Source organism: Triturus cristatus, chromosome 4_1 (genome assembly GCF_964204655.1).
Source record: "Triturus cristatus chromosome 4_1, aTriCri1.1, whole genome shotgun sequence".
Lineage (NCBI taxonomy): Eukaryota > Metazoa > Chordata > Amphibia > Caudata > Salamandridae > Triturus > Triturus cristatus.
Window position 1 is genome coordinate 452244754 of NC_140585.1, and position 26541 is coordinate 452271294.

Below are 26541 nucleotides of genomic sequence, written 5' to 3' on the forward strand. Positions count from 1 at the left end.
CCGGCCACACACTGGAGGCCATCTTCTCCGCAAGCTCCCACGTCTCCTTCAACCACACCACCAGCTCCACTGGACCGATCACCGATGCATCCACTTCACCTTCCAGAAACCCACCACGCACCACCGCACCCAACAGGTGCCGCGCCGCTGCTGGAGCAAAGTCACCGAAGACCAGCTCTCCACCACCCTCGCCCGAATCCCGCCCGCAGACCCGACCGACCCCGACACCGCAGCTTGCAAACTCAGACAGTGGATCAACGACTTCGCCAACACCCTCGCCTCGTTCAAGAAGCCCTCCAACACCCACACCAGTAAGAAAGCCAGCTGGTTGACCGAAGACCTCCAGACCTCTAAGCGAACCTGCCGAAAACTCGAAAAAAAATGAATCCATGAATGAACTCTGGAAAGCTACACAGCCCATATAAACGCCACCCGCAGACACCACCACCTCATCAGATCCGCCAAAAGGACCTCCTTCAAAGACCGCCTAGACAACAAAGCACACAACAGTAAAGAGCTCTTCAACATCGTGAAGGAACTCTCCAACCCCAGCTCTAACACCAACGACATCCCACCCTCACAAGACCTGTGCGACTCGTTGGCCACCTGCTTCCATCGCAAGATCGCAGACATCAACGACAGCTTCAACGCCACTCGGGTAACCACAGAGACCCCCGCTCCCACAACCACCACCTGCATCAACCGCCTGGACCAACATCAACAACGACGACACCATCAAGATCTTGAACACCGTCCACTCCGGATCCCCGGAAGACCCCTGTCCACACCACATCTTCAACAAAGCCAGCAACAACATCGCAACCCATCTCCAGAAAACCATCAACATCTCCTTCGAGACAGCAACCTTCCCGGAGAGCTGGAAGCACGCAGAGATCAACGCCTTGCTCAAGAAACCCAAGGCAGACCCCAAGGTCCTCAAGAACTTCTGACCCATCTCCCTGCTCCCGTTCCCGGCGAAGGTCATCAAAAAGGCCATCAACAAACAACTGACCAGCTTCCTCGAGGAGAACAGCATCCTGGACCCGTCCCAGTCCGGGTTCTGCAGCAACCACAGCATCGAAACTGCCCTCATCGCCTCCACCGACGACGTCAGGACCCTGCTAGACAACGGAGAAACTGCGGCCCTCATCCTCCTAGACATGTCAGCCGCCTTCGTCACGGTCAGCCACCGCACACTACGAACTCGCCTCTTCAACGCCGGAATCCAAGAGAAGGCCCTGGACTGGACCTCCTCCTTCCTCTCCAGCAGAATACAGAGCGATCATCTGCGGCGTACCCCAAGGCTCATCCCTCAACCCAACGCTGTTCAATGTCTACATGGCACCGCTCGCCCACGTCGCACGGCGGCACAACCTTAACATCATCTCCTACGCCGACGACACCCAGCTGATCCTCTCCCTCACCAAGGACCCCCAAACTGCCAAAACCAACCTCCATGAAGGAATGAAGGCAGTCGCCGACTGGTTGAGGAACAGCCGACTGAAGCTGAACTCGGACAAGACGGAGGTCCTCATCCTCGGATCCACCTCTTCGGCCTGGGATGACTCCTGGTGGCCGACTGCACTAGGAACACCCCCTACACCCACCGACCACGCACACAACCTAGGGGTCACCCTCGACTCTACCCTCTCCATGATGAAGCAGGTCAACTCTGTCTCCTCCTCCAACACCCTCCGCATGCTTCGCAGGATCTTCAAGGGGATCCCCACCGAAATGAGAAGGACGGTCACCCTGGCCCTCGTCAGCAGCAGACTGGACTACGGAAACACGCTCTACGCAGGAGCCCCGGCCAAACTCCTGAAATGGCTCCAACGCATCCAGAACGCCTCCGCACGCCTGATCCTCGACATCCCGTGCCGCAGTCACATCACACCCCACCTGAGAGACCTGCACTGGCTCCCTGTCAACAAGAGGATAACCTTCAAACTCCTCACCCACGCACACAAGGCACTCCACAACACTGGACCAGCGTACCTCAACGGCCGACTCAGCCTCTACACCCCTACCCGCCAGCTCCGCTCCGCAGACCACGCCCTCGCCGCCGTCCCCCGCATCCGAAGAGTGACCACCGGCGGCAGATCATTCTCCCACCTCGCCGCCAAGACATGGAACACCCTCCCCATCCGCCTACGGCAGACCGAAGACCTTCTGACCTTCAGAAGACTCCTCAAAACCTGGCTCTTCGAACAGTAGCAGCTTCCCCCCCCTTGCGCCTTGAGACCCTCACTGGTATGTAGTGCGCTTTACAAATGCAATGATTGATTGATTGATTGATTGTTTACCATTCTGCATTGTAGGTGTATTGCTATAGACCTGTTTTTAGATATTTCAAAAATAAATAAGTATACGCCTCCTAAGGTAGACAAGGTATAGTACTTCTAATCCATTCTGAAACCAAAATAGAAGTAGCTGTGTTTGTTAAGGACTACGTATTGCCTTTTGCTATAGTCACAACGGAACTCACTGTAGGAAACTAAAGAACTTGCAGGTTGTCAAGTTTTATTCTTGAATCTGCTTACATCTATGAAACCACATTAGTTCTGGTATTGCTTTAAGTGGGATATAAAGGTGGCATGGCCGAGCAAGATGGCTGACAGGATGTAGCCAAGTTTGACTCCTGTGCCTGCCAAATCCTGCCTTAAATGCCCACAGGGATGGGCATTGAGGAACGACATTCTGGGAGTGAGCCTCAGCCTGTAATAAGGGTGGGGGTGAAGAAATCCTTGATTTTCCCTGGGGTAGCTGAATTTGCACAGCAGATTATCCCCGTCTGGTCTTTGGGGCATGGTGTGGCCTGCACCTGGAAATAACTGTGTTCAGATTTACCCCGCTGCTTGACTGGTGCAAGGCCAGGTGCGACTGGGTGAGGGAGCTTTCAGTCTCCCTCCCACGGGCAACTGAAGACCTTCTGTGGGCCGGTTGCGCGGAGCTTGGCTGTCCAGTCCGGCAAGCTGTGTGATGCTGCTCGGCGGCGTCATCGGGCCCCCCAGAGACCTGCAGACCGCACTCCCTGCTGTGGATGGGATGCAGCAGCCCCCAGTGCAGCCTTCCCCGAAGCACGATAGCCAACTAAGCGGAACCCGTGACACGAGCCTGCAATGCGGTGCTTCCATTCTGGGGGCACCGCCTACATGGAGAGACACCAGTAATGCCCAGGTCGCTTACCGGTGACCAGCAATATGGTGAGAGCACCTACGGGCACAAAAGCAGGGCAATCCCACTGCGGCAGGTTGCAGGTTTGCCTTTTGGGAGCTGCTCCTACAGATGTGGGAACATCGGCATGATGCTCCTATCGCAGGGGGCATAACCTCAGTTGCAGTGTGGGAGAGCCCGGGCTTGAAGGGCAGGGATTTTGAGGGAGGATGGGTGCTGACGGGTGAACACTTCTAAATCATGGATAATGACTGGGCACAAACACATTGCAAGGAGAGCCCCTGCTAATAGTGCGGTTGTTGGCAATAGCCGGAAAGAGGTTTTTGGGGTTGCTGTCCCAGGACAACGCTGTACGCGGCCGGGTAGTGAATAGAACTACTGCCCTACCTTGTGCAGTCAGGCTGGACTGTTCCCATGAGGCACAGGGTCAAACTGATTTGCATATGGCCATGTCTGAACTGGGGTGGTGGAGTGAGCTAAAGAATGATGATGGATTAAACCCAGATCAGTTGACGGGGGTGAGTGTTTGATTTGCTCAAACGGTTCCATCCATTATCCCCTTTGGTATTGCTTTGTTCGCCCCAGGTTGGCAGGGTATGCCCAGACGTGGGTCCCTTGCTCACTTTGCCACTGGATTCAAGATAGCCTGGCTGATGAGGGTTATGACCCCAAAACCGGTCCCAGGATGCTTGTTTCCAGTCCAGAGAAGACATGGCTGATTTGCCTATGGCCATGTCTGAACTGGGGTGGTGGAGTGAGCTAAAGAATGATAAAGGATTAAACCCGGATCAGTTGACTGGGGGGTGAGTGTTCGATTTGCTCAAACGCTCCATCCATTATCCCCTTTGGTATCGCTACCTTGTGCATTAGCGGGAACAGGCTGAGACCCAGCGAACTTTGGGGCCTCCATTAATGTAAGACATCATCTAGCAGAGACGCCCCTTTTACAGACCGCATTCTGCTTTTTTCTTGTAATCAGATACTATTTCTGCTAATGTGCCGGAGTGGGCACCTGCTAAACTATTAAGCATGGCACCCCTGTTGCTAATGCCAACAGTTTATCGCTGTGCCCGGGGCCATGTTGACAGCACTGAGGAGAAAGCGAACAAGATGCAAGCTAAAACAAAGAGTTTCGGAGCAACCGATGGTCCTTTTCCGGTGCACCCCAGGGATGTCACTTCCGGTACACTACAGCTTCCTTGGGCGTGCCTGTAAATGACTACGCACTACTTTAAAACAAGCATTTGCAATGCAATACGACTCACATTTATGCAAGACGTATTGTATTGGAAATGGGAGTGCGGGTGTTTAAGAAGGCACGAACGGGAGTGGGGGGGTGAGGGTGGGGCGAAATGTCATGAATTGCGGGAGGATGCAGGGGGGACACAGGGCAAATAATAGTGTTGGAGTAAAGGGGCCAATAGCCAGGGAAGGATACAAATGACAACATGGATGCATTTAGGATGAAAGCCAATAAAAAGGATGGGCGGAGACTGGGCGGAGACTGGGCGGAGCTTAAAGAAAGCTTTTACGCTATAGTATATATTACATGCCTCGCAAAGCGATCAGCGCATGCGCTGCAACGCTAGGCGAGACCTAAAAAATTGCAAAGGATTCAACCATGTCATCACATCATGGTGGAATGGTTAGTATTGTGTGTTTTAGCCAACTAACTCCTGATCTGGGACATGAGCATTTGGAACATAAGAGGTGCTGACCCAGCTTCAATCTTTAAACATGGTGGGTATGTTGTTGCACAATTGATGAGGCATTATTTCCACCATCTCAGCCTCTAGGCAGTTGCCCCCAAACTCTAAAGGAGATTCTAAGTCAATCAAATCAAATACATTGATCATAAAATAACTTCTGATATCTCAGATCAGCCACGTTCAACTTAGAACTTGTTTTTCAATCAATCAATCAATCAGTGACACTTATAAAGCGCGCTACATACCCGTAGGGTCTCAAGGCGCTGGGGGGGGGGGGTGCCGCTACTGCTCGAACAGCCAGGTCTTCAGCTTCTTTCTGAAGGAAAGGTGGTCTTGGGTCAGGCGCAGGTCGGACGGGAGGGAGTTCCAGGTCTTGGCGGCCAGGTAGGAGAAGGACCTTCCTCCTGTAGTCGCTCTTCGGATGCGGGGGACGGCGGCGAGGGCGTGGTTGGCTGATCGGAGGTGGCGTCTGGGAGCGTAGAAGTTGACTCGGCTGTTGAGGTAGCTCGGCCTTGGTCGTGCAGGGCTTTGTGTGCGTGGGTGAGGAGGCGGAAGGTGATTCTCTTGTTGACGGGGAGCCAGTGAAGGTCTCTCAGATGTCCGGAGATGTGGCTGGATCGTGGGATGTCGAGGATGAGTCTGGCTGAGGCGTTTTGGATCCGCTGGAGTCTCTTCTGGAGCTTGGCGGTGGTACCGGCGTAGAGGGCGTTACCGTAGTCCAGTCGGCTGGTGACGAGGGCCTGGGTGACGGTCTTCCTGGTCTCTGTGGGGATCCACCAGAAGATCTTCCGTAGCATGCGTAGGATGTTGAAGCACGCCGAGGAGACGGTGTTGACTTGCCTGGTCATGGAGAGGGAGGAGTCCAGGATGAAGCCCAGGTTTCGTGCATGGTCTGTCGGTTTGGGTGCGGTGCCCAGGGCGGGAGGCCACCAGGAGTCGTCCCAGGCGGAGGGTGAGGAGCCCAGGATGAGGACCTCCGTCTTGTCCGAGTTCAGTTTCAGGCGGCTGGTCGTCATCCACTCAGCTACCTCTTTCATCCCTTCGTGCAGGTTGGCTCTGGCGGCGGTGGGGTCGTTGGTCAGGGAGAGGATCAGCTGGGTGTCGTCGGCGTAGGAGATTATGCTGAGGTGGTGTTTGCGTACGATGGCCGCGAGGGGGCTCATGTAGACGTTGAAGAGGGTGGGGCTCAGGGATGATCCTTGGGGGACGCCGCAGATGACTTCGGAGGCCTCTGACTTGTACAGTGGTAGGCGGACTCTCTGTGTTCTTCCGTCGAGGAAGGAGATGATCCATTCCAGCGCCTTGTCCTGGATTCCGATGTTGCTGAGGCGCTGTACTAGGGTGCGGTGGCAGACCGTGTCGAAAGCCGCGGAGAGGTCTAGGAGGATGAGGGCCGCTGTTTCTCCATTGTCCATCAGGGCTCGGATGTCATCGGTGGCGGCGATGAGGGCGGTCTCGGTGCTGTGTTTGGCTCGGAAGCCGGACTGTGAGGGGTCGAGGGATCCGTTCGTCTCGAGGAAGGCGGCCATCTGCTTGTTGACGGTCTTCTCGATGACTTTGGCTGGAAACGGGAGAAGCGAGATGGGGCGGTAATTCTTGAGGTCGGTGGGGTCCGCTGTTGGTTTCTTGAGTAGAGCGCTGAGTTCGGCGTGTTTCCAGCTCTCAGGGAAGATGGCGGTGTCGAAGGAGGTGTTGATGATGTCTTGCAGGTGGGGTGCGATGACAGCGTCGGCCCTGTTGAAGACGTGGTGAGGGCAGGGGTCGGTCGGTGATCCGGAGTGGATGGAGTTCATCGTGCGGATGGTGTCTTCGGTGCTGATCGGGGTCCAAGCGTGGAGGGTGGTGGTGGGGGGGGGGGTGGTTGGTCGGTCATGGTGTGCGTTGGTTGGTTGTTGAAACTGCTGTGTATGTCCGTGATCTTGTTGTGGAAGTATGAGGCGAGGGAGTTGCAGAGGTCTTGCGATGGGGTGATGTCGTTGTTTCCTGCGCTGGGGTTGGAAAGCTCTTTCACGATGTTGAAGAGTTCCTTGCAGTTGTGTGCGTTGTTGTCCAACCGGTCCTTGAATGCTGTTTTCTTGGCGGCGCGGATCAGCTGGTTGTGTTTCCGGGTGGCAAGTTTGTAGGAGGTCCTGTTGTCCGGTGTCGGTTCCCTTTTCCAGACTTTCTCGAGGGCTCGGCAGTTCTTCTTGGAGCTCTTGAGTTCGTCGGTGAACCATGGGGCCTTCTTGCTGCCGGGTCTGCTAGGCGGGGTCCTCAGCGGGGCGAGTTCGTCCGCGCAGTTGCTGATCCACTTCGTGAGGTTGTCGGCGGCCTGGCTGGGGTTCGCTGAGTTGGCAGGAGGGTGCTGGCTCAGGGAGGTGGCGAGCTGGTCTGCTGTGATCTTGTTCCAGCTTCTGCGGGCGGTCTGTTGCTGGTGATGGTGGGACGTCGTTCTCTTGAAGGTGAAGTGGACGCAGCTGTGGTCCGTCCATTGAAGCTCTGTGGCGTGGCTGAAGTCGATGTCTGTGCTGGATGAGAAGACGGCGTCGAGTGTGTGTCCGGCGAGGTGGGTGGGGGTGGACACCAGTTGCTTGAGTCCCAGGTTGGCGAGGTTGTCGAGCAGGGTGCTGGTGTTGTGGTCGTTGTTGTTCTCCAGATGGAAGTTGAGGTCTCCCAGGAGGATGTAGTCGGCGGAGGGGAGGGCATGCGGGCTGATAAAGTCGGCGATGTCCTCGCTGAATTGCGTGCGTGGTCCAGGGGGTCGGTAGATCAGGGTGCCTCTGAGGGTGGTGTTCGGGTTGGTGTGGATCTGGAAATGTAGGTGTTCGGCGCTGGTCAGGGTGTTGTCGGTGCTGGTCGTGAGACGGATGGTGCTCCTGTGGATGATGGCGATGCCTCCTCCCATCTGGTTGGCGTTTCGGTCCCTCCGGACGATCTTGTAGCCCTCTGGGATGGCGATGGCGATGTCGGGAGCTGAAGAGGCGTTCATCCAGGTCTCCGTGAGGAAGGCAACGTCTGGAGCTGTGGTGTCAAGGAGGTTCCAGAGTTCGATGGCATGTCTGTGGACGGAGCGGGTGTTGATCAGGATGCACTTGAGGTGGGTGCTGCTGGTGTTCGGCTTGGCGGGTGCTGGTGCGAGGCAGGTCCGGATGCAGGTGAACTTGCAGGCGTGGCAGCTGAAGGGTCCGTGGGTGCGTCTTGGGGTGGCTTGGTGGCATTCTGGGAGTCGGCCGGTGTTGAGAGCGAAGAGGGTGGCGGCAGAGTACGTCAGGCGGGTAGGTCGGGGTCTTCGAGGTCGAGGTTCAGGGGTCCTGGCGCTGGGCGCGGTTCGGTCGCGGACGGGCGCAGACGGGCTTACCTTTGGCGCGCCTTCGGCGCACAATCGGCGCGCCCGCTGCGCGTTACCGCTGCGCGTTCGCACGGTCGCCATTTAAGGCGAAGTGCGCGGGTGGGCGGGGCAGCTGGGAGGCGGGAGCGGGGAGGGTTACAGAAGTCAAAAAGGGGCGGGGACAAGCGGCGGGAAGGGAAGGGAGGGCGGGGGGCGACGAGGTAGGCGGACAACAAGGAAGGAGAGCAAACACGGAGAATACAATAAAACAGGCACAAATAAACGTTACAACAGGGGAAAAAAGAAGGTTAAACTAAGCAAGCACAATATACCGTCAAAACAAGGCAAAAAACACTCGCAGCGGCGGCAGCCGGCAAACGAGGCAGCAGCGAGGCAGAGGGCAGGCAGGGGGCACACGCAGCAGCTGGTGGCCGTGCGGCGCGGGGGTGTCCCACAAGTGGGTCACACTCACCTGCGTCGCACGGTCGCCATTTAAGGCCAAGTGCGCGGGTGGGCGGGGCAGCTGGGAGGCGGGAGCGGGGAGGGTTACAGAAGTCAAAAAGGGGCGGGGACAAGCGGCGGTGGCGGGAAGGGAGGGCGGGGGGCGACGAGGTAGGCGGACAACAAGGAAGGAGAGCAAACACGGAGAATACAATAAAACAGGCACAAATAAACGTTACAACAGGGGAAAAAAGAAGGTTAAACTAAGCAAGCACAATATACCGTCAAAACAAGGCAAAAACACTCGCAGCGGCGGCAGCCGGCAAACGAGGCAGCAGCGAGGCAGAGGGCAGGCAGGGGGCACACGCAGCAGCTGGTGGCCGTGCGGCGCGGGGGTGTCCCACAAGTGGGTCACACTCACCTGCGTCGCACGGTCGCCATTTAAGGCCAAGTGCGCGGGTGGGCGGGGCAGCTGGGAGGCGGGAGCGGGGAGGGTTACAGAAGTCAAAAAGGGGCGGGGACAAGCGGCGGTGGCGGGAAGGGAGGGCGGGGGGCGACGAGGTAGGCGGACAACAAGGAAGGAGAGCAAACACGGAGAATACAATAAAACAGGCACAAATAAACGTTACAACAGGGGAAAAAAGAAGGTTAAACTAAGCAAGCACAATATACCGTCAAAACAAGGCAAAAAACACTCGCAGCGGCGGCAGCCGGCAAACGAGGCAGCAGCGAGGCAGAGGGCAGGCAGGGGGCACACGCAGCAGCTGGTGGCCGTGCGGCGCGGGGGTGTCCCACAAGTGGGTCACCACTTTTTCATGACAATGTTAGAAGTACTTGCGATTCACCTAAAAAATTAAAAATAAAAAAAAAGAATCTGTGGTTTCAGACCACACCCTTATTCTGTTTTAATTTGTCATGGTCACCAAATAGACATTTTGATCCTTCTCTAAGCCAACAGCAATAATATATTAAATGTAATGACAACATCTTCCACGTGAACGCTTGGTTCCACATGGATTGTAAACAAGCTCCTGAACTTAACTATCGAAATAAGGCACTCTGCATTTTTCCTTTCTAGAGAGTGATTGTACATTAAGTGGGTGTCCGTTCCCGCCCGCCGAGGCCACCCTGCTAGGGTTGGTGGGCTCCTAAGAACGGCAAAGTTGTGTGATGTGGTTAAGTTCAGGAGCCATGACCCGTCCACAGCCGCCGAAGCGGCATGGTAGTTCGGTAACTCAAATGAAGATTTGAAGCGGCATTGGGAAAGGAACACAGAGCAGAGACATTGAGAGACATACCAGTTCATTCCAGAGGCAAAGGGCGCAAGAAGGCAAACTGGTGAGCACTGTTGGCAGGAATACTATTGAGAAAGGGCGAATGAACTTCTATATGCACATTATGTTTGCACAAACTTATGCACATTGAGACTGCCATGACTGTGTTTAAAGCTGATAATTGTACATCGATATATTGCTTTGCAGTACTTAGTTAGAAATGGAGTACAGTATACAATGCATACTCCGAAAATGGGATGACCAGTGAAACCAAGAGAAAAGCCTCATTACGAGTCTGGTAGTGCATGGAATGCCAGACTCACAGAGGCGCAGTGGTGGCGGTCTTCTGACCGCCCTGTTAATACCAGGGCTGTTGGGCTGCCCGGGGACCACTGCAACTTCCAGGGATCAGAGATTGCTGGTGGTGGTGCTGTGGTCTTGAGACCACAATATGCTTGGCAAGCATATTAAGAGTTTCCTCACTGCCACACTTTTCATGGCGGTGCAACTACCAATGCGGTTTGACGAAACCTGCATCCCGCTATTCAGCCTGGTTCTATACCCTATCGGCCATTGTGCCCTTGAGCATGCAAACGCGGCTCCGATCGAACCTCCGCTCTCCACTGCAGCTGTTATTTTACGCTGTACTTATCCTCTGTCGGACTATTCCCCCTTCCTCCTGCATACCGGTTATTCAGGCTCTACTATACAGGCATAATACCCGTTGTCCTGGTGATGATCCTTGTATTATTCCCCCAATGGATCGAAACGCCGTCGACACTTTGATAACACCTTAGAAGTCCTAAATAATTCATTTTAAAAGTGTAAAGGTGTTCAACGCGATTTGTTTCCTTGAAATTGTTTACTGTTTCTTCACAACAAACCATGAGCTTTGCCTGAGCCCCCTGTTTTGTTTTGTTTTGTATTTTTCTAGGTTGGTCAAATAGGACACAGGCTTGTGTCCCACTTTATGAACTAATGTTCAAATGATTGTTTATATGCTTATAAGTAAATACTTGACCTCTGTCCGGCTGGACAAGTCCGTTTAATATAGTACTGATTGAGTCTATATTCATTCCGTTTCCTTATCTTGAACTTTCGAGGGACCGTTGTTGTTCAAAATAATCAACTCCCAGGGTCCCTGGTCGACCTAACTTGGGTGCCTTTGTTGTATTATAATATACTAACTTTGCGACGACAAATGATATTTTACCCATTGAATTGCAGGTTCGCCAACACGGAGTAGCAACACCCGCCATTTTGTTAGCAGCGGTATTAGTGAAAAGTTTAACACGCACATATATATATATATATACACACATTTATATACAAGGTACAGCTATGTGGAGTGCTAAATAAAGTAATTCTATACTTACCTTTATATTTATATAGATATTGTGTTGATTTTTTGGTGCTTGAAAATGTGCCCATCATATTTCAATACAGCATAATATTCTGGAGTCAATATTAAGGTGGAGTACATTTACAAGTTCTATATAGTGTTCAATAGGGACCCTTTAAAATGTTCATATATATAATCGTTAAAATATGATCCAAAATCAATGTGTGCTTACTTTGTAGAGAAGGTTAGGGTGAGCTGAAAGAGGAAGTTTGGGTAGCCTCTGCCACCAACTATTGTTTCAGACCAGACAGTGTAATATGTCTTATGCGTCTGGTGTAAAGTAATTCATTTAACCTAATGTTTCTCATAGGGATTGGTTTATTTTCAGATAGCACAGCTCAGAAATAGAGACAAACCCTTCTTGTTACTTCCGTGCTGCACTTTCAGAAAATAAAGCATAAATGCACTTTACGCCCTACAGGCACATAAAATAGGCGCTCTGCTCTGTGCCATGCCAGAAAAGCCCATGATGATACAGCCCCAGAAACTAGCGAATCTATCTCCGTGCACTTTTGCTGCTGCTATTGCACTCTAATAGGAAAACAAATGGCAATACCTCAACAAAATCCTATTACTACATAACACAAAAGCAGTGATCTCAGCAGAACAATGTGTAACCAACAGAAGGCAACGCACCATACTGAACAAAACAGAACCGTCCACTGTCAATAATGCAAGCCACATACGCTCCATCGCTGAAGTGAACCAAAAAGTAGAGGTACAAAGATTTATATTTATATTTTTGGGCTACAGATGTAAATTCCATCCGAAGAACTGACGTGTATGGACACTTTGAGGCCCATACATGCCCTGCTTCAATGGGCGATATGGGGAACGAATTTGGTGATGATTTGGGTACCGCCTGACATCAGCAGCCCATCATCTTTGCAGCCATGTTTCTTGGAGGAGTCAAAGCATTTTTGAGCAGGTGGTGCTTGAGAAATAAGAGTGCAAGAGTTGTGCTCACTGATAGTCCCTCCCCCCACTCACAGAGAAGATTATGAACCAGACTGTGCGCCATGACATTGCAGCAATTTATTTATGAAAAGCAATCTGCCCTAGTAATTGTGTGCCCATTTATTGTGGTTGAGCCTACTAGATAGCACATGCGCTGTCTGTTGTGGGGCTCAGAGGGACTTGGAGCCTGTCCATTGCTTACCATTCGTTGGCCTGACTGGTCACTCATTTGCTGGCTTCATATTTGTGTCCCAGTTTGTCAGTCGTATGTTTGTCTCTTTAGTGGCGCATTGCCTCTTTACAATCTCCAGGTAGCTGGCGATGCTGTTTACACTGCCTCTTTTTCAATCACCATTTTTTTCTTTTATGTGAAGCACTCCGGTAAGGTGTGTGTATTTTCGAGCTGTCTCCCTTGTGTATGTCTCTCCCCCTACACTCTGTGGTGCTATTTCCTGACTGCTTCTCCCACCCTCCTCCATCTTCTGCTCACCTGTGTGCTTGTTCCCATTGCTTCCCCCACCTGCACCCTCTGTGTTGCTTTCCCCCACCACAGTGATGCTTTCGCTCCCAACCTTCTGTTGCTTTAACGTCTCCTTCAACCTTCCCCCTGTTGCTTTCGGGTCCCCCGACCCTCACCTGTGTTCCTTCGCCTCTCCTACTCCACCTTTCCCCTTGTTGCTTCGTTGTTCCCCCACTCTCCTGTGTGTTGCTTGTGCCCCCTCCACCCGCTTTGAAAAAGAAAACACTTTTGCATTTTTTATGTTCTTAGTTATCAATCCAAGTCGGATCGGAAACGAGAAAAAAAGAAAGCACCCGCATAATGTTATAGGTGTGTTATAGGTGAGCACATGCCTATAAAAGGACGTGGGCAGCTGCAACAAAGGTAGATGCTGAGATGCATACCTAACAACAATTGGCAAATACAATTGGTCACAAATGCAAGATGTGTTGGCTTACCCAGTGCTTGTTTAAACATGATTTTATCAGTGCTTGACTTTGGTGCATTTACCCTTTTGATTAATGTACATAAAATCCTTCTGTTTCTAAATACAAAAATTAAACATAAGAAATCACAGAGCGTGCATGAAGAGGGGCATGCAGTTCTGCTTATACAGATTTGCTTTGTATCTCTCGATCTGAATTAACAAATAGCATTGGCCCGATCTGTTTAGATGGTTGTTGTCCAAACAGAGAGCTAAACGGATTCTTCCATGAGTGACGTTTAATAATTAAAATTTGCATTGGAGATAATAAGAAATATAAATTAGAATATATTCCAAGAGGTCAACCCACGTCCAAAGACTGACAGATGCAGTTTCCCACACTATGATTCCCTTGTCATTTCTTAAGACATTTAATACAAAATAAATAGTTTCTATTTCTTTCCAGAAAATATACTTAGTTCGAAGCTCGGCTTATGTTTAGTGCACAGACATTTATTACTAGATCAACCACGGAACCCACAGTGTGTCTATAAAGTAAGTCATTGGCTTCTTCTAAAACCAAAACAATTGGTCTAGCTAAATTTACCAATACGAATACTAAAACTTTTCAAAAAAGTCCTAACGCTGCATGGGAAACACCTGTAATAATTTATACCAATAGTGCCACAAGGCAAGAACTTTCCCTAACATTTTTTTTAATCACCGCATGGCATGCTTGTAATGGACACCTTCTAGATTATCTAAAGACAGAATGTGCCCTAGTCTCGAAAAAGTACTTGTTTTTTGATCCTGACAATAATGTGAATATCTGTACGCTATTGTATGAAGCAACAAAAAAAAATCAGGAAAAAAAAGATCTAGGTTGCTCTGCATTTTATCCTCTTCATTTGTAAAACTGCCTTCTAGTGCCTTGAAGCACCCATCCTAAAGCCATACTTGAAAACATCCATACACCGCGCATCTGCAAACCAGGGAAATGGATGGCATCCATTTTATCTCCTCGTCCGGCAGCATGCACGCTTCCATGCAGCTCAGATCTCACGTCACAACATAAACTAAGCAACGGCTGCGGATTATAGTCCTTGGAGAGTTTGACAACTGATTTTCCACTTCAAAGCAACATGGCAAAGTGCAAATCAAACTTTGACTGGAACCGCCACACGCCACTGCAATAATGTGAAGTAAACACTCTCTTTGGAACTGGGAATGCATGTCTGCATACTTGTCTTGAATGAATCAGTGTAACTAATCAAATATGGGCATTTGCTTACAGTAAAGATTAGTTTCTATACAGGTCTTACAGCTTTTTCTTTACAATAATATCGTGCAATATATTTGTCAAAGGAATGATATTAAGTGTAAGAATATAGACATAAAATCCATCTAATTGGTCAGGGTAGTACTGTGCTGGGACGGACATATTGGATGGGGAACATTCGTCTTTGTGACGCTCTTGTCACGGTGATAATTATACGGTTAAAATAACCAATGAAAAGAGCGACAAGGTTCAGCTACAAAATGAAAAATAAACGACTTTCTTAAGGACATATATCGAGGAATACTTTTAAGAGACAACCCAGCGAAAAAACAAAAAAACAACTAATTATAAGTGTTGGGCCGGAAAATAATTGTACTACTTCATTTGAAAGGTACAAACGGGAGGCAGGAATATACCATATTTTCTTTGTTTACTACTTGTCAGATTAATTTTCGGCTCGATGCAGTTATCAGATTGCAAGCACGGTTTCATAAGTGTGCTGGTGAATGCCCTGTGTATGCAGCTGTTTGGTGGGTCTGTTTGGACAGATGGGGTTGCCAGTGTCCCTTGGCAATGCCCCATCACTGCCTTTGGGCAGCTGAGCTTCTGTTCCAGTGAAGCCATATCCAGCCTTTTAACTTCAGCTGGGACTCTGGCCGAGGCCAGTGAGTGCCCAGTGAACATGGAGCTCCTCTTTTGAAAGGTCAGCGAGTCATTTGCTCGAGTGAATGTCCTTTGGGTTTAGGAGCTGCCATTTTGATGGGTAACTTGGGCCTTGAGTGAGGAAATCCTACACACGTTGTTGCTTACCAAGCCCCTCTCCAGTTGGTGATTGCTTGATGATTGAAAAGTCTAACACGGCATTTGCCTAGTTGCCACCTCTGATAAACTTTCCACTGAGCAAAATTCTGACCGCGTGTTAGATCAGTTGCCGCCTCCCCTGCTTTCCTGGTTAACCAACAGCTTAGCCTGGTGTGGAGTCAAGTCTCATTGTTGATATGGATAGACTTGTCTCAAGTGTGATCCGCTTGTAAATGGGCAATAAAGGCACAGCCTAGTATTGTGTCTCAACTGCCATAAAGTCTCTTCTTGTAAATATCAATGAGCACACAGTCGGAGGTGTGTTTTGCTGGCACCCCTGGTGAATTTTCAGACTGCACATAATATATCCCTGCCTGATGTTACCTGGCGCATCTGAGATGCTCCATGGCCAGTGATCTCGCACCACCCTTGGGTTTGATTAGCTATCAACAAACCAAATCTAAACTACTCTACACAATCAACACTAGGGAATCTGGTAACTGTTCTAACCATTGGCTATATATTGTGTCCTTGCGTCTGGTGAGTCTGATGTTAGTGAAAGCATGTTATTGAGTTTAATCAACAGGCATCTCTTAGGTCCATAAAAATCTGTTCAGCAAACCGGATGGGATTGACGCCTCTCTGCAGGTGAGTTTCTAGTGAGCACACCATTGTACCTCTATGATTGGCCAGCATTAGATGGTACATATATAGTAGAGGACAATCTCATTCCTGGACTTGCTTAAATACCCATTGGCGTAAAGAGACAAATCAGAAAACTAAAATGTTCCCAATTAAATGCCTGTCCCGCATGCTCAAACCGCATGTCCTCAGGCATGATATGTGCACAAACCAGTGTTGTTCTTACCTCTGGATCCTTCTCGATCTCCAACCCGGCCTCCATGAGGTTGTGCTCAAACTCTTCCCTCTGTATCCTCTTCTCCTCCTCCAGTGCATCGTGTGGGCTGAGCTCAATGACTATTGCCTCCTGGCGGCGGGGCAGTCCTGGGGGGTCCACAGGATGTTGCTGTGCGGGATTCTCTTGGGGGTGCTGCTGTGGGTCCCCAGGTAGCGGTTGCCCTGGGGGGCCCTTTCCTTGCTCCTCAGGGTTCACAGAGTTCCCATTAGACACGACAAGCGCCGGCCTGTGACTTCCAAGTGAGCCGTTGTGATGCGGATGGGAATGATGTGAGTGCCGTTTGCGGTAGTGGTAAGCTAGGACGTAATCCACTTTCCGTTTCCCATCACTAAAGTGCTGCCCACTCCTCTTCTCTCCTTGGTTCCCATCAATGTAATTATTTACCACCTAGAAAATGAAATGACAGGGAACATTAGGGGTTTGCAATCTCAGTGAAAAAATAAAAATATTGCCTCCCTAAAGCACTCACAATTTATAACTCTTTAGGGGCAACAACACGTAGGTCTCAAAAGGGGTGTATACATTTAATGATTAAAATCTCTAACAATGTCCTCAAATAGACATCAACCTAATGCACATTTTTGTATTTAAAGATGTACTTTTGATAGCAACTGGTACTGCTTTGCTCAATAGCTAATTGCCTCATAGGTATTACTAAATGGTGTGTAGCAAAGCTCAGGAAAGGTGTAGTTTCAAATGGGCAATACTCCAAATGTAATCATTATAGCAAACTTTTAGGGAAACCTTGATGTCCACCTTTTCACTCCGTAAATATGACACAATTGCTTTCTCGCAGTACTTATTTCTAACAACAAGCTCCCTAGAAAGAGACTTCCCCCTAACCTTGTAAGGTTACTCCATGCTTACACAACGACGGTAGATGTTATTTCAGACAGAAGTATCCCTGTTTGCACACCTTTGCCTTCTTTTTCACAAGGTGGGCCAATGGCCATCGCAGTTTATCATATACTCACTGGCAGTCCTTGCAAGTTCTCTGGCTCCATGCGTGCACTGCAAATGCACGGTCCTCCCCCAAAGAATCACCGACGGAAAGCAACAGCCGCCCGGATGCAGAGCATCATCCCTCCGGCTTGCACAGGTGAACAAGGGCTGCAATGCGATGCATTGAACTCTGGGGAGGGGACGCTGCCTTTCAGCCTTCTTTCTTCACCCCCTGCTTTGCAGGGAGGGCTGAAAACGGAGACACCGAGAGCAGAAAGAGAAAGCCCGGTGTCACGGGCGCGTCAATGGATGTCTTCCTGTTTGTCAGTGAAACTGGGCGCTGGTTTCTGCTCTCATTGCCTAGGTACCTCATCTGCCTGAGCCGCTAGAGGGGTCACCGTGACAACGCCGGAGCAGCGAGCCCAGCCCTGCACTCTCTCTCACGGTGCCTGAGTGAGGCAGGGCATCCTTCCCCTAAGACACGGTTTACTGTGACTACAGCTCAGGTGAGAGTGAGAACTGGTCCCTTCTCTCAATCCACAGCTGTAGGGCGTGCCGAGGCGGAGAGTCCATATTACAATGTGCAAGACAGGTGTAATGTGAGTCAAGAGAGTAACGTAGGCCTCTCAACAACACGGCGCCCACCCTTCGGTTTCCCCCGACCCCCAAAGGCTCTATTCACAATTTAGAGCGCCCCACCTTTCATTCTGGAGGCGGGCTAGAGGTAGGAAGCCAGCCCCGAACCTTGTGGGGAGAGTGAGCGGCCTGTGGGGAATGGAGATGGGACGCTAGACCTCTGCCCGCCACATTGGCTGCGCTGCGCGCGCAGTCGGCGGTGCCATATGCACGCAGCAGAGATAAGGCGTACCTCCACGTGCCCCCTAACGCAGTGATAGGTATACTCCGTGCAGCACTATCGAAACATCTTTCCATTTACTCGTATTTATTCGGTAGGTTTCATTGAAGAGACAAGACTGATGTGTTATTGTGTGCAGAGCAAGCATTAGATGTACCCGCGTCTCACAATACACAGGTTCAGAGTGTGCACTTTAGTGTTTCCAGCACAGACATACACCTATAGGCGAACCAGCTAATGCATTTATAGATATAACAAGGGCCACCTTTTAAACTGGTGAGTGAGCTACGGGAAGACGCAAGACCCATCTCGAATATCACGCAACGATTGCAAAAATACAATAATATTGCTTGGTAAGTTTTATTTTTATTTTTTAAAGGAACTTCTAATGATTGCGACAGGTGTATAAATGGCATTGAGCCCCATTCATTTAAATCTATAATCTAGAAATACATGCAGCAAGGTTAGGAATGAATGCCATGAATGAGCTTTAGACACTTACACTTTCAATATGCTTTATGTGTATGGTTAATAATATTATGCACAGAGTAACGGCATGCTATCAAATTATACATAATTGAGTGTTTTTTTATTTATAGGGCTAACTCAGGGCAGATTAGTATGTTGGTGCTCCCAAATCTTACAGTTAAGGAGAATAAGGTACAGTGATGCACGGTTATTTCTCAAGGATCACACAAGGATCTGTATAGAATGCAAGATTTCAGATAAGTCTTTCCTCTCATTGAGTCTCCTACATGGATTTCGATGTGGCATGTCGTAGCAGGATTCAGACCCAGCAATAATTAATCAGCATTGGCAAAGCCAATAGGTCGTGCCTATGCAAGAGCTTTTGACTTTGCCAATATGTTTTAGCAATGTTGTACACCAGAGTGGCCGCTATTCAGCATGGCAAAAAGTAAGTGGAGTAAAGGAGAGTGGCGTGAAGTGGAGTGTTATAAAGTGGAGTGTATTGGAGTGGCATAGAGTGGAGTAGAGTGGAGTAGAGTTGAGTGGTGTGGAGAGGAGAGGAGAGGACCAAAGTGCAGTGTCATGGAGTAGCATACAGTGTTGTGGAGTGTTGTTGAGGGTGTAGAGTGTCATAGTGGAGTATAGTGTGGTAGAATGGAGTGCCATTGAGAGTTGTTGAGTGGTGTAGAACAGAATGGAGTGGCATAGAGGGTGTTGCAAAGAGTGGAGTCAAGTGTTGTAGAGTAGAGTGGATTAATACTGAGTAGATTGTCAGAGTAGAGTGGAGTGGTGTGTCGTAGAATAAAATGACATGGAGTGGCATAGAGGGTGTTGTGTAGAGTGGAGGCAAGTGTTGTAGAGTAGAGTGGATTAACACTGAGTAGATTGTCAGAGTAGAGTGGAGTGGTGTGTCATAGAATAGAGTAGAATAAAGTGACATGGAGTGGCTTAGAGGGTGTTGCCTAGAGTGGAGGCAAGTGTTGTAGAGTAGATGGGATTAATAAGGAGTAGATTGTCAGAGTAGAGTGGAGTGGTGTGTCATAGAATTGAGTGGAGTAAAGTTACATGGAGTGGCAAAGAGGGAGTTGTGTAGAGCATCGTAGAAGGGAATAGTGTCATAGAATTGCATACAGTGGTGTAGAGCGGAGTGGTATAGAGTGAAGTAGCGTGTCAGTGAAGTGGAGTTCAATGGAGTAGAGAATCATAGAGTGGAGTATCGTGGAGTAGAGTGACCTAGAATGAAGTGGAGTAAAGTACAGTGGTGCAGAGTGCATTGGCATAGAGTGCAGTGACAGAGTAGCATAGAGTGCAGTGGCATAGAGTGCAGTGGCATAGAGTAGAGTGGCGCAGAGTGGATTTCAATGGCGTAGAGTGCAATGGCGCAGAGTGTAGTAAAGTGTTGTAGAGTGAAGTGGCATAGAGTGGAGTGGTGCTGGGTAGAGTTGAGGAGTGCAGGGTAGAGTGCAGTGCATGGAGTGTAGTGGTGTAGAGTGGTGTATAGTTTAGTGGTGCAGAGTATCGTGCAGTGGCACAGGGTGCAGTCATCCAGAGTGAAGTGTCAGAGTGCAGGGTCGCTGAGTGCAAGGTCATGGATTTTAGGGTCATAGAGTGCAGTGTCATAAAGTGAAGAGTTGTATAGTGGTGCAGAGAGCAGTGATGTAGAGTAAAATGGTGTAGAGTAGAATAAAATGGCATAGAGTGCAAAGGTGTAGAGTGACATAACATGCAGTGGCATAGAGTAGAATGTTGTAGAGTATAGTGAAAAAGTGCAGTGGTGCAAAGCAGCTGGTGTAGGTGCAGTGGTGCAGGGTGCATTAGATTTGAGTAAAGTGGCTTAGAGTACAGTGGCATAGTGTAGACTGCAGCCGCATAGAGTGGTGCTGCATAAAGTGCAGTGGCATAGAGTGTACTAGAGTGGCATAAAGTGAATTGTCATAGAGTGCAGTGGCATAGAGTAGATTGCTTCTGAGTAGAGTGGAGTGGTGGAGGGTAGAGTATAGTGATGCAGGGTAGAGCACAGTGGCATAGATTAGAGTGGTATAGAGTAGAGTGGCACAGTGTTGTTTGCAGGGGAGAAGAGTGGTGTGGAGTGCAGTGATTTAGAGTACAGTGGCAGAGTGGAGTGGCATAGAGTAGATTGTTTCTGAGTAGAGTGGAGTGGTGGGGGGTAGAGTATAGTGATGCAGTGTAGAGCACAGTGGCATAGATTAGAGTGGTATAGAGTAAAGTGGAACATAGTTGTTTGCAGGGGATTAGAGTGGTGTGGAGTGCAGTGATTTAGAGTACAGTGGCAGAGTGGAGTGGCATAGAGTAGATTGTTTCAGAGTAGAGTGCAGTGGTGCAAGGTAGAATGAAGTGGTATAGAGTAATGGTTAAAGTGCATTGGCATAGAATGCAGTGTTGCAGAGTGATGAAGAGTTGAGTGGTAAAGAGTGCAGTGGCAAAGACTGCAGTGGTGCATAGTAAAGAGGGGTAGAGTGTCCTGGCTTAGAGACCTAGAGTGAAGTGGCGTAAAATGCAGTGTCTTAGAGTGCACTGGTGCAAAGTAGATTAGAGTGGCATAAAGTGCATTGGTGTAGAGTGCAGTCGAGCGGTGTAGAGTGGTGCAGATTAGAGTGCAGTGACAGAGTAAAGTGGCGTAGAGTAGATTGACATAGAGTAGAGTGGCAAAGTTCAGTGACAGCGTAGTGCTGCGGAGTAGAGTGCAACGGTGTAGAGTAGAGTGCATCGGTGTAGAGTGCAGTGACATAAAGTGGTGCAGAATAAAGTGACAGAGTGCAATGTTGTGAGCGGGGTAGAGTGCAGTAGCACAAAGAAGAGTATAGCGGCATACAGTGCAGAGTAGACGTGCATAGAGTGCAGTGGCTTAGAGTGTATTGGTTTTGAATAAAGTGGTGCAGAGTCCTATTGTATAGAGTGGAATAGAGTTTCAAAGACTGGAGCGGCATAGAGTAAAGTGTTTCAGAGCAGAGTGAAGTGGTGTAGAGTGCAGTTGTATAGAGTAGAGTGTCGTAGAGTGAAGTGGTGCAGAGTAGATCAGAGTGGCTTAGAGTGGACTGGCATACAGTGCAGTGGTGTATAGTAGAGCGATGCAGAGTTCAGTGGCATGAAGTGGAGGTCATTAAGTACAGTGGCATAAAGTAGAGGAGCCTAAAATAGAGTGGCATAAAATAGAGTCCAGTGTTGCAGAGTATACTGTTGTAGAGTGCAGTAGTGTATAGTAGAGTGGCGTGGAGGGCATTGGTGTACAGGGCAGTGGTGCATAGTAGAGTGGCGTAGAGTGCAGTGGCACAGAGTAGAGTGACAGAGTGCAAGGACGCAGAGTAGAATAGAGTGGCATAGAGTGAAGTGACAGAGTACTGCACTCTAATGTGCACCCTAGCTCCATAATGCTTAGAATTACATGTCCCATAACAAGCTTAATTACTCTTCAGACTTTCGTAACTCATTCCTTAGCACACCCTCACCACTCAAATAATGTTCAACCCTCAGCAGGTCAAACTTTTCCCCAGCACAGCCCTCGTTCCAACATAATGAGCAAAAGCACAACTACACCGTTTCATACAACATCATGAGACCTACATGTATAGCTGGCCAAACATATAATAAATTCCAACTATAATTTGGTTGGTCAACAACTCACTCCCTCATAACTAGATCACCAACTTTATCATGGCAGGTTAGTAAAGTTCCTGAGTTCAAACTATTTGTGTTAATTTATTTCCAACTTAATAACACCGCCGATTAATAAGGGTTCAGGACAAAAAGAAAAGATGCTGTAACATCTTGAAGATCAGCTCCATCACTATCACTTCCAAGGCCAAAGGAAATAATCCGCTGACAAACCCGTCCAAAAAGCCAACCATCCTGGTTCACCAGACCACATCAGGAGTGAGAACTGTAAGAGTGTAGATAGAGAGATGAAAGAATAGAAAAGAGAAAGCCAGGCCTCATCTTTGGACCCCGGGTCTGGATCAGTATCAACATTAGAAGTGCTCTTAACCTTCTGTAATTCAAGCAGAAACTTAAGACTCATCTCTTTTTGGTTTATTACTTCCTCCTCCCCCTTCTGGGAGAGGTGTGGCGCAGCGACCAGGGCAGCTGACTCCAGAGCGCAGGGCTCATGGTTCAATCCCCAGCGGCAGCTCAGCTCAGCATCATGCAACTCTGGGCAATAGCTCACTTAATCTCCCAGACGGCCCCCAGCGCCTTGAGACCCTTATGGGTGAGTAGTTTGCGCTTTACAAATACCGGGTTTAGATTTAGATATACAATCACTGGAACTCCTTGCTGCCTACCTCTTGTAATTATGAGTTTAGTACTGTGGAAACAGAGGCTTGTTCAGTACTTCACGGCTTCCCAGCTCGGTTGCTGCTATACAAGTAACACTATATACACACACATAAATACAAAAACCTAGATGGGTATACAACACCCATTCTACCAACAACTAGTATGTGAAACTTGGCCAAACCATTGACTATGTCCTTCCAGGGAGCTAGCCTGTCTTCAAAAGGTCTTGAATCTCCAGGTCCAGAACAAGATCCTAATTTACAAATACTAGGAACAGGAAAGAGAAATACAGCCTAAGGTCCTTTGGAGAGCACTATGTGAATTGTGAGAATCGCCCCCATTTTTGTTTGCTAATGCTGCTGGGTTTTTGATTCTGTACTCTTTAACTCTTATATCCAGCCCCAATACCTGTGCTCTGCCCCTCAAACATGATACATTTGGCTATAATCCTAATTGTTACCTGTAGGTCCCAAATATATGGGAAACACATGTACCCAGGACCTGCAAGTGAATTGTCACTAGAGGACTGCACACCCATTGTGTCCCCACTAGAGTTTCAGTACAAAACATAACTGCAGGCATTCCTTCATAGCTTGACTGTGCAGTTTTATAAAACTGCAAATTCTTCCTGTCAGAATAACCCCTTTTGACAAGCCTAAACCCTCACTTTAAATATTAATAATCATCCTTAAGTAGGTCATAATGCCCACATAACAGGATGTATGGTATTTATAAGTAGCACATGTAAAATGTTGATGTTAAACATGTCTTTACAGTGACAACACCCCAAAATCTATTTTCAGTGACGCAGGGTTAGCTGTTCCCTAGGTAAGCTTTGGGCTAAAATGTTGCAATTTAGCAATGCTATCTCGGCCCAGAAAACAGTTACAAAGTTAATTCTTGGACTTTTTACATATTTATTACAGACCCAATTCATTGGTAAAATCAGATATGTAACCAATGTTTTGCAAAGGGTACCATTTATTTATAGATTTATTTATTTATAGATTTATATCACGCTAGAATCGACTCATGGAGAGTATCTCTGCGCATAGAAGGAAAAGATCTTTACCGCTACAGGAGGCGAATGATACAACTCAGCTCAACTTGGCCATATACTCCTAAAATGATAGATAGTTACTAGAACAGAAACGTTTTAAGCTTTTTCCTAAAGACCAGGAATTCTGAGCATTGCCGGAGCTCAAACGGTAGATTGTTCCATATTGTTGGGCCTACCACTGATAGGGCTTTCCCGCCCTGTCTGCTCCTCTTAATGGTGGGTACTTTGAGTAAGAGTTGGTTACTGGACCTAAGAATTCGAATCGGATTGTAAGAAATGAATTTGTCTCTCCAATAGGAGGGCCCGGATCCATGTATGGTTCTGTGAATAAGGCAGCATGTCTTAAAAGTAATCCTCTTCTGGATTGGGAGCCAGTGTAGACTGTCGAGGAGTGGTTTGGAAGGTGTTCTTGCGGGGGCATTCAGCACAAGTCTCGCCGCAGTGTTCTGAATCACCTGGAGTTTTTCTAAGACTCCCTGGTTAGCTGACAGTGGGAGCCCATTACAATAATCCAGGCGACTCAGCACTAAAGCCTGTACCAAGGTTTTCCTAGTGTAATCAGGTAATAGTGGGAACACTTTGCGTAATAGTCCAATAGCATGAAGACATTGGCTGATCACCCAATTACCATGTTGTTTAAGGGTGAGCTCCCGGTCAAGACGAACCCCTAGGTTTTTTACAACCAGCTTGGGTTCAGGTACTTTACCGAGCTCACTTGGCCACCACTCAGGAGTCCACAGATTTTTAACCTCTCCAAATAGCAATACTTCTGTTTTATTCACATTGCATTGAAGGTAATTGGACCTCATCCAATTCGCAACAGCTTTCATGCCATCTGAGAAGGCTGTCCTCACTTCGTTGGTAAGATGTTTAAAAGGGAATAAGAGCTGCGTATCATCAGCATAGGAGACGGGGACAAACCCGAAATTTCTCAGTATGCTGGCCAGGGGTGCCACATAGATGTTAAAAAGAGTGGGGCTTAGACAGGAGCCCTGTGGCACCCCCTTGGTAATATAGGTTTCTTTTGACCGGAATGGGCCCATGCTGACAGTTTGGGTGCGGTCAGATAGAAAGCTCTTTAGCCAGGTTAACGCTAAGCTCTCAATCCCAATAGCGGCCAGACGTTCGATTAGGATTTTATGGGATATAGTATCGAACGCCGCCGATAAATCCAACAGTACCAGGATCACCGAGTACCCTCGGTCCTGATACATGTGAAGATCGTCTGTCACAGATAGCAAGGCAGATTCAGTGCTATGTTTGGGTCTAAAGCCAAACTGAGAACTATCTAGCAGACCAAATTGTTCAATGTAATGTGAGATCTGTTTATTGACATGTTTCTCTATCACCTTCCCCAAAAAAGGGAGTAGCGAGATGGGCCTTAGGTTGGATAAGTCAGTCCAGGGGATGGAAGAGTTTTTTCTAATGGGCCTCACCAGCGCTTTTTTCCATTCCCCAGGAACTTGTCCCTCAGTCAAAGAGAGATTAATAAGATTTTGAATTTGCGGACTCAGGCTTTTCCCTATTTTCGAGATAATTCTAGCAGGGATTATGTCTGAGGGACTGCCGCTTTTTATCTGGCCAAGATAACCCTCAGTATCAGTCAAGGAGATAGGAGAAAAGGAAGATAAAGACATAGTTCCCCTCTCTAGTTCCTTTTCCAAAACTGCTGATGTACCTCCAATAATGGATAGATTGGAATTTGAGATATCGTCATGGATCTTATTTATTTTATTTGTGAAAAATTGGGCCACCTCATTACAAAGTTGTTGTGAGGCTAGCTCCTGAGTTTCACAGGCTGCTGGTTTGACAAATGAATGTAAGGTTTGATATAAGATCCTAGGGGAATTCCCTGCAGCTGAAAGAAGAGCCTGTATATGGGATTTCCGAGCATGACGAATTTCTTTGTGATATTTGGTTAAAGCTATCCAGAAATAATTCTTGTCAGTGTCCTCGTGGGTCAATCTCCACACTTTTTCTAATTTCCTTGCCTGTTGTTTGAGGGATCTCAGGTGTTCTATAAACCATACCTCCTGTTTGCGAGCTAAGCGAGGTTTATATGTTTTCATGGGAGCAATCGTATTTATTGCCTGCGATATGGCCTGATTATAGCGGTCCAATGTCTTATCGACATTTGCTCCAGGGCAAAAAGGAGGATCGGCAAAGTACTCCTGAAAGTTCTCCGAAGTGATCTTATGCCATGGCCGACGCCTGGTAGGAAGGACTTGTGCCTTGGGGGGAACTTTGTCTAAGTGAGAGATAAAAAATTCCAGGACAAAGTGGTCTGTCCAATTGACCTGGGTAGAAGAGGCACATTGCAGGGTATTGGGTTTGTTGGAAAATATAAGATCCAAAGTATGTCCTGCAGAGTGTGTGGGACCCGTATTCATCAAGGTTAATCCAATCAGGGACATATCATTTAATAAAGATTGCGCCTCAGCATTATCTTTCAAGTCGCTATGCACGTTAAAATCTCCTAAAAGTAAAAAATCCTTCTCGGTGTCAACATGTCTAGCTAGTATCTCCAGCAGCAGGAGATTAGAGGAGGTATAAGGGCCAGGGGGGCGATAAACCAATGCCCCTTTATAACTAATTTTCATCGAGATGCTGACTTTAAATACAAGGATTTCTAAATCAGTAGTGCTCATTTCCTCTAAGATGGAGACTGATAGGTTATTTTTCTACACAATAGCAATACGTCCCCCTGTCTTAACAGGCCTATCGAGTCTGGCAATT

General features: G+C 48.4%; 1 protein-coding gene across 2 annotated transcripts in view; it reads right to left on the minus strand.

Annotated features, from left to right (window-relative positions):
* Positions 1 to 26541, minus strand: part of ANO2 (anoctamin 2) — a 1601761-nt gene that overhangs the window by 1307171 nt on the left and 268049 nt on the right. The window contains exons 1-2 of one of the 2 annotated variants that reach the window (XM_085652610.1): positions 17161 to 17347; positions 16136 to 16573 (exon numbers count right to left, since the gene is read on the minus strand). In XM_085652610.1, coding sequence (XP_085508736.1) covers positions 16136 to 16573; positions 17161 to 17190 — 468 coding nt within the window. In that variant the 5' untranslated portion in view covers positions 17191 to 17347. Of the gene's footprint in view, positions 1 to 16135; positions 16574 to 17160; positions 17348 to 26541 lie in introns of those variants that run through there. The other variant, XM_085652609.1, reaches the window with a different exon arrangement.